This window comes from Dipteris shenzhenensis, chromosome 15 (genome assembly GCF_047967505.1).
Source record: "Dipteris shenzhenensis isolate YYH24624 ecotype China chromosome 15, Dip_SZ_1.0, whole genome shotgun sequence".
Taxonomy (NCBI): Eukaryota; Viridiplantae; Streptophyta; class Polypodiopsida; order Gleicheniales; family Dipteridaceae; genus Dipteris; species Dipteris shenzhenensis.
The window spans coordinates 6,318,934-6,326,131 of NC_141610.1; the positions used below are offsets into that span (position 1 = coordinate 6,318,934).

The following is a 7,198-nucleotide window of genomic DNA, read 5'->3' on the forward strand; positions in this document are numbered from 1 at the left end:
ATGAAGGTCAGCACCTTAGCCAAAAAATTATCCCACAATCGAGCTTCCTTGTGCTTGATAGCATCTTTCTAAACCTTGGCTCATGTCACGAACTCCTTGCTTGCTCATCATATTCTATTTGCTTCACTACATTCATTGCAGTGTGAGTCTTTTTGTCACTTGGAAGCCACCTTGCGTGGGCTCTTTCTACAACAACAGCTCAGGTTTTCCATGATATTCCAACATCAAATTTTCATCTAAAAACAACTGCTCGGAGAAGAAGATCAAGTCAAGAAGTGGTAGTGATGAGAAAGGATCGATGGTATTTCTTTATGTGTCCATATTTTTTACACTTAAAGCATCTAGGCCTATTGTGCTCTCTAGTAGGAAGTTTGTTATCATTACTATGGAGTTGTTTACTGCATTCGTTGGACATTATGTGCACTCTACCTGTGATCTATGTCCATTGGTGTCGGTGAAGTGTTATAAGTTGGAATTGGAAGTAGAGGTGGGAGAGAAGGAAGCTTTGCACCAAATTTTCATGAAGTAATCTCGATGTGTTGAGCCACGAGCAATGCTTCGTTGAGAGATTTTGGCCCTTGATCTTGAGTTCGGACTAATATATATTGTCTAAGATGTGGCCACAAGAAGAACAACTTTAAATCTTCTATCATGTTTGAATCCACTCTCAGAAGCAGGTGTGTGAGCTTGACACCGAACTGTGAGACAGTAAGCTCAGTCAGACAGGGCATCTTTGATCGAGTATGTACTGCTGAAAGCTGTAGTCAAAGCATGTTTGAGGTGAGGCCAAGATTGCTTGATGTGATTACCCAATTGATGGTACCATGCCGCTGCTAACCCTTGGAAGGAGGGTTTGATTTCTTCGACCATCTAAGCTTCGCTCGAGTGATGATACTCCGCTAATTGGAGAAATGATCTAGCCATAGGTATATTCTTCTATCAAGCCAGTATACGATTTAGGCCGCACTTTGGAATCATGATCCACGCTAAACGCCTACCTTGATGACAAATGTGCTGCTAAATTTGCTACATGTACGTTGGATTGAATAACCAACTCTGACAACACTGTAGCCAAGACATCCATTGTAATTTGTCGTGAAGGGGAATGCTCCTCCTGATGTTCCTGATATTCCAACACTGTAGCCAAGACATCCATTGTAATTTGTCGTGAAGGGGAATGCTCCTCCTGATGTTCCTGATATTCCATCGGCGTCTCCATCAATTTACGTGATAATCGGGAAAGTGAGCACGGCTTAAACGTCAGTGACATGTACTCAAAAGATCAGCAACAAGACCAGCTTAACTCTTTACAAGACTCAAACGTCCTCTTAAAGCGCACGAAGGAGTGTCTATTACAATGGCTTTTCAGCCATGCACAGCCAAGAAGATGAAGTGGAGCGTGTGTGTTGGCACAATCGGCCTGAGGAGGTTGCCTAAGGTTCAGGTGGGTGATGACTCAACATCCTACTGTGGAACGCTTGCGCCCTCGTCACGATGTCCATCCGTGTTCCTCCAGTTCCTCCACTGGTGTTGCTTATGATTTTACACAATGTTCTTTCTATACCTATTCATCTAGACCAAGCACACCACATGTCCAATTCTCGTGAAGCTAATGTTGCGATCGGAGATGCCACGTCAAATGAGCGCGTGTTCGCTTGTAATATATAAAGGGTTTCTCACTGTAATAATGGGGACATTGGGGATCACTTTCAAGGAAAGAACTGGTTGCAGATGAAGGGGTCTCCCCAAGGCTCCATTGGGGGGTAACCATCAAGTGGAGCTACACACGCAGTTTTCCGATCCTCAAACCGATGGTGGAAATCTCTTCTCCACCTACGTCAATAAGTTCCAGTCCAGGTACCGCAACATAGACTCCAAATTGCACTCTCAAGCACTCACACAATTCTAGCAATCAGCTTTCATTGTGATCGTGCTTCTTGGCAGGTAGGTTAAAGACAGAGCGCTTATGTCAAGGTTATTTTAAGGATCGCTCGCAGTCGTGGGACTTCCGAAAGAGCAAAGTAAGTGTAACGTTTGCACAGTTAAAGCTGTCGAGATACGAGGTCATATTGACTAGTCTCACGAGTCTCACCTGGGAGTTTTAGCAGGCAAATCCAAGGGCTCCAGATTTCAAACACAAGGAGTCGCTATGGGTAGACGGCGGGTACAATCCAAGTTGGGTTCTAGACATTCTCGGAGAAAAGGATTTTGGAAGCAAGGCAATGCAGGGGGTCAAAGTATACACTGGCCAAGCCTGGACAAAGCATGGAGACCGTGGCTTGTCGGAGAGTGTCAACAATTGCAAGATGAGCATTGGGTCTGGAGTAGAGACGAATGCATCGAAAGCACAAGAGCCGCTTGACGGCGGTGATTGGGAGATGCTATGCTTAGAGGAGGTACTTACTTCTTTGGAACGGATGCCTCAGCTGCCTTCCGTTGACAACGTTATACGCATGTTGCAGAAGTGTAGAAAAGAGAAAAATATCGTGCTTACCAAGCGCTTGCATGCCTGCATATGCAGAATTGGGCTGGAAGGGCATAAATCACTCGGGAACTACCTTGTTCCAATGCTTGTGGAATGTAGAAGCATGTGCGATGCCCTGCAGGTTTTTAACAGGTTGGTTGAACCGAATGAGTATTCTTGGACTTCTCTCATCACAGGTTATATTGAATCTGGGGAATCTCAGCATGCCCTCAAACTCTACAAGAAAATGCAAGAGGATTGTGTACATCCTAGCAAGTATACGTTTGTTGCCCTACTCAAGGCTTGTGCGAGGCTGAAAGATGCAGAAAGGGGCCGACAAATACATTCCCAGATTGCCAAAAATGGGTTGGAAAAAGATCCTTTTGTCGGCAACACCTTGGTCGGTATGTATGCTAGATGTGGCTCCCTTGCAAAAGCACGAGAAGAATTCGACAAACTTCCAAGTCGAGATGTAGTCTCGTGGAATGCACTAATTGCAGGATATGTTGAACACGGGCTTGGTGAGGAAGCCCTGAACTGTTTCAATCAGATGCAACTGGAGTGTGTGTCTCCAGATGCAATCACGTTTGTTTGCAGTTTGAAAGCTTGTGGCAGCATACGAGCAATAGACAAGGGCCGAGAAATACATGCTGAGATCTCTAGAAAAGGGTTGGGAAGAGATCTTCTTCTTGGCAACACCTTGGTAGATATGTACGCCAAATGTGGCTGGCTTGCAAAAGCCCAGGAAGTGTTTGACGAGCTTCCAGTTCGAGATGTAGTCTCATGGACTGCACTAATTGCAAGATATGCCGAACACGGGCTTGGTGAGGAAGCAGTGATGTATTTTGATCGGATGCAACTGGAGGGTGTGTCTCCGGATGCTGTCACGTTTATTTGCAGCCTGAAAGCTTGTGGTAGCATAGGAGCTGTAGACAAGGGCCAAGAAATACACAGCCAAATTGCAAGAAAAGGGTTGGAAAGAGATCCTTTTGTTGGCAACAGCTTGGTTGATATGTATGCCAAATGTGGATCCCTCGCAAGAGCACGGCAAGTGTTTGACAAGCTTCCAGCTGGAGATGTTGTCTCATGGAATGCAATAATTGCAGGATATGCTGAACATGGTCTTGGTGAGGAAGCATTAAAGTGTTTCAAACAGATGCAACTGGAGAGTGTCCCTCCTGATGCAGTTACGTTTGTTTGCAGCTTGAAAGCTTGTGGCAGCATAGGGGCTATTGATAAGGGCCGAGAAATACACACTGAACTTGCGAGAAAGGGTTTGATAGGAGATTCTCTTCTTGGCAACACCTTGGTTGATATGTATGCCAAATGTGGCTCTCTTGCAAAAGCAAGGGAAGTGTTCGACAAGCTTCCAGTTCGAGATATAGTTTCATGGACTGCACTAATCGCAGGATATGCTGAATGCGGACCTGGTGAGCAAGCACTGAGCTGCTTCAAAAACATGCAATTGGAAGGTGTGTCTCTGGACCCTGTCACGCTTGTTTGCAGCTTGAAAGCTTGTGCCAGTATTGGAGCTATAGATGAGGGCCAAGAAATACATGCTGGGATTGCCAGAAAGGGTTTGGAAAGTGATCCCCTTCTTGGCAATTCCTTGGTGGATATGTATACCAAATGTGAATCGCTTGTTAAAGCGCAAGAAGTTTTTGACAAACTTCAAGTTCAAGATGTAGTTTCGTGGAATGCACTTATCTCAGGGTATTTAGAGTGTGGGCTTGGTGAGGAGGCGATGGACTGTTTCGAACAGATGCAGCTGGAAGGCGTGTCTCCGGATGCAGTCACATATTCTTGCAGCTTGAAAGCTTGTGGAATTATAGGTGCCATAGACAAGGGCAGAGAAATACATGTTGAGATTGCTAGAAAGGGTCTGGGAAGGGACCCTTTTGTTGGCAACACCTTGGTTGGCATGTATGCCAAATGGTGCTCGCTTGCAAAAGCACAAGAAGTTTTTGACAAGCTACCAGCTCCAGATATATTCTCATGGAATGCACTAATTGCAGGATATGCCCAGCTAGGAGAAAGTGAAACTGTTTTCCAAATGCTTGAGCGGATGAAAGGAGGAGATGTAAAGCCAAACGGGGTCACATTCCTGACTGTCCTTACTGTCTGCAGTCATGTGGGCCTAGTTGATCAGGGCCAGAAGTACTTTGAGGGCATGATAAAAGATCACGATATTGCTCCAACAATTGAGCACCACACTTGCATGGTGGATCTCCATGGGCGTGCAGGCCAATTAGGTGATGCTGTAGCCATGGTGGAGAAAATACCAGGCCAACCTGGTCTTGCGGTTTGGCTTACTTTGTTGGGTGCTTGTCAAAGATGGGGTAATGTGGAGCTTGGACAATGGGCATTCGAACAGGCAGTGCGATTGGACGATAAGCATGGTGCGGCATATGTCTTGATGTCTAACATCTATGCAGATGCACACATGCAGGAGGACGAGGAGAAGGTCAAAGCAATGAGAATGAAACAAGAAGCATGGAACGAGCCAGGACAAAGTTGGACTGAGATCGATGGAATTATGCATACTTTGTGGTGGGGGATATGAGACATTCCCACAGTGAAGATATATATGCAAAGATAGAAATTCTTTCCTGTAAAATGCAGGAGCAAGGTTATTTCCCAGATGTTCTCAGCGTATCCCAGATAATGTGAAAAAAGATGATCGTAAGCAGTTGGCTATGGCATTTTTCATACTTTACACCTGAGGGGACACCCATATACGTTGTTGAAAATTGTCAGGTTTGTGATGACATCATGACTGTCATGCAGCCACAACACTTACATCAAAGATAGAGAAACAAAGTATTCTAGTTGGAGATGCGAAAAGTGCTTATGTCTTCAAGAAATGAAAGTGTACTTGTGGGGACTCGTAGTGATATTAGTGCGTCTACCTTAGCTAGTGTCCTTATTTGAAACGTTCCTGCTAGAACCATGGAAGAATTAGCGAGGTGTACACAGATGATGAGAGTGAAAATGAGTTGGATCGTGGTTGGTGTTCGGTCAGTGGCAATGTTATAGTAGCGAGTCCCTGCTATATGTGATGGAGTTTATGCTTTTCAATTTTATGAGTGACTTATCATGAGATTGAAACTGCACTGTATTTTGTGTTTTTAGAGGATGAGTCTGGGCATGTTCCTGGATTCATCTAGATAGTTCCTGGCGTATTAGTGGACATGCAAATTTCACCTTATGAAGTTTTTGTCCATGTTGCGGCTTGCTGATATTGCGATAAATTTTTTTGATCTTAATGGTGTTGCCAGCTAGATTGTCTAAGCAATTTTTTCTCTTAAGAGACTAAAATGAAATCACATAGCCTTCAAAAGCAACTGTAGCTTGAATGAAGAGAATGTGTACTACTTTTTGATTAGCCTTCTCCTTTAGTGCTAGCCTTCGTCACAACTGAGTCTGCACTTCACCTCCGGATGCCGACAGAAACTTGGTACGAAGACCTTTGCATACATTGATGCTCAAGTATGTGTGCATGTGAGGATTTGTATGTGTGAGAGCATGTGTTCATACTATGGTCTACACCCGCTGTTGGGTGCTGATGACATTGGTGGGATGTCATAAGAGCTAGTCCTTGTTGCTATGCATGATCGAGTTTATGGTTTTCAACCTTATGAGTGACTATCATGAGACACTTCCTGCTGATTCGCACATCATCATGTCTATAGTACCATATGGTCACCAAAGTGAAGCTATATGATATAAAGAATTGATGTTGTACTAGGGAAATGTCTTAAATGGGGCTTATAGTGTGTTAAGAAAACTATGGTGTGTTGAGTGCAGTGGTGAATTTCTTTCTTACTGATATATTAAATCCGTTTTAAAAGGGTGACCATTCAGTCATCTCCAAATTTTCATTTTAAAAGCCAAATCTTTCTCAAAAGGGGACCCGTTTTCCAATACAAAATCATGGGTGCTGATTTAGTCTAAACCACCTGCATGAAATAAATGCGTTTGAACTGTCTCACCACTCAATTTCAGATGCCTTTGAGAACACAATATAGGTACTAAAGGCATCCATGGCCTAGCCTATAACAGTGGTTTGTGCCTCATACCACAGTCAGCCCTACAACAAAGGTAGTCTTCTAACACCTTGCTAAGCATTGCCATGCAAAACTAGCTGCCTAATTATTGTGGTGTGTCCTCAACTCAGATTATTGGCCAAATCACTTGTGTTTTCCTAATCTTGGGCTAGATACTAGTCAAGCAAGGGTTAATTTGGCTAGTAGTCAGTCAACAACACATAAATTATGGCTGCAACATACCTCCTTGCCTTCAGATACATGTCTCAAAAATCAAGTCTCGGAAATTCTGCTTCAAAAGGTGCTTCGCACTAAACAGTTCTCCCTTTTACAATGGTTTAAACCTTCACAAACTGTTGGACAGAAGGCATTTCCTTTGCTTGACCTCTTTAATATGACCTCGAACCCTCTTATTTGATGGGAGTTGTGGTGGCACAATTACAGCAGAACGTCGTATCTATTGTGATGTATGGCATACCACTATAGGAAGTGTAAGAAACTATCCATATTGTGACATAAATTATACTATTGGTTTCAGATTTGTCATATGAAGGATACTTGAAGTTTGTTCAACATTGTTGATGTATGTTGTTATATCTGTATTCTCAACAATGTTATATGATATATGGTCCATAAGAAGCTCTTGCCTCCACCACCATCATGACATCAGGGGCATACTTCTCGGGTG

General features: G+C 43.7%; 1 protein-coding gene across 2 annotated transcripts; it reads left to right on the forward strand.

Moving 5' to 3' along the window:
• The first annotated feature begins 1,713 nt into the window (after positions 1 to 1,713).
• LOC147893266 (pentatricopeptide repeat-containing protein At4g39530-like) lies at positions 1,714 to 5,564 on the forward strand. 2 transcript variants are annotated; one of them, XM_087386613.1, is made up of 3 exons: positions 1,714 to 1,857; positions 1,945 to 2,021; positions 2,109 to 5,564. In XM_087386613.1, exons 1-3 carry the CDS (start codon positions 1,812 to 1,814, stop codon positions 5,025 to 5,027), a joined length of 3,042 nt encoding a protein of 1,013 aa, XP_087242739.1. In that variant the 5' UTR covers positions 1,714 to 1,811; the 3' UTR covers positions 5,028 to 5,564. The 2 variants fall into 2 exon arrangements, with proteins under 2 accessions (XP_087242739.1, XP_087242740.1); XM_087386614.1 differs by lacking the exons at positions 1,714 to 1,857; positions 1,945 to 2,021 and having other exon boundaries at positions 2,261 to 2,396; positions 2,522 to 5,564.
• The last annotated feature ends 1,634 nt before the right edge of the window (positions 5,565 to 7,198 follow it).

What these genes read in the sequence shown, in the direction of transcription:
- LOC147893266 (XM_087386613.1), top strand. Translation starts at nt 1,812, where the DNA reads ATGGTGGAAATCTCTTCTCCACCTACGTCAATAAGTTCCAGTCCAG. An exon ending in GTCAATAAGTTCCAGTCCAG is followed by an intron (nt 1,858 to 1,944) that starts GTACCGCAACAT and finishes GCTTCTTGGCAG; the next exon opens with GTAGGTTAAAGACAGAGCGC. An exon ending in GGGACTTCCGAAAGAGCAAA is followed by an intron (nt 2,022 to 2,108) that starts GTAAGTGTAACG and finishes GAGTTTTAGCAG; the next exon opens with GCAAATCCAAGGGCTCCAGA.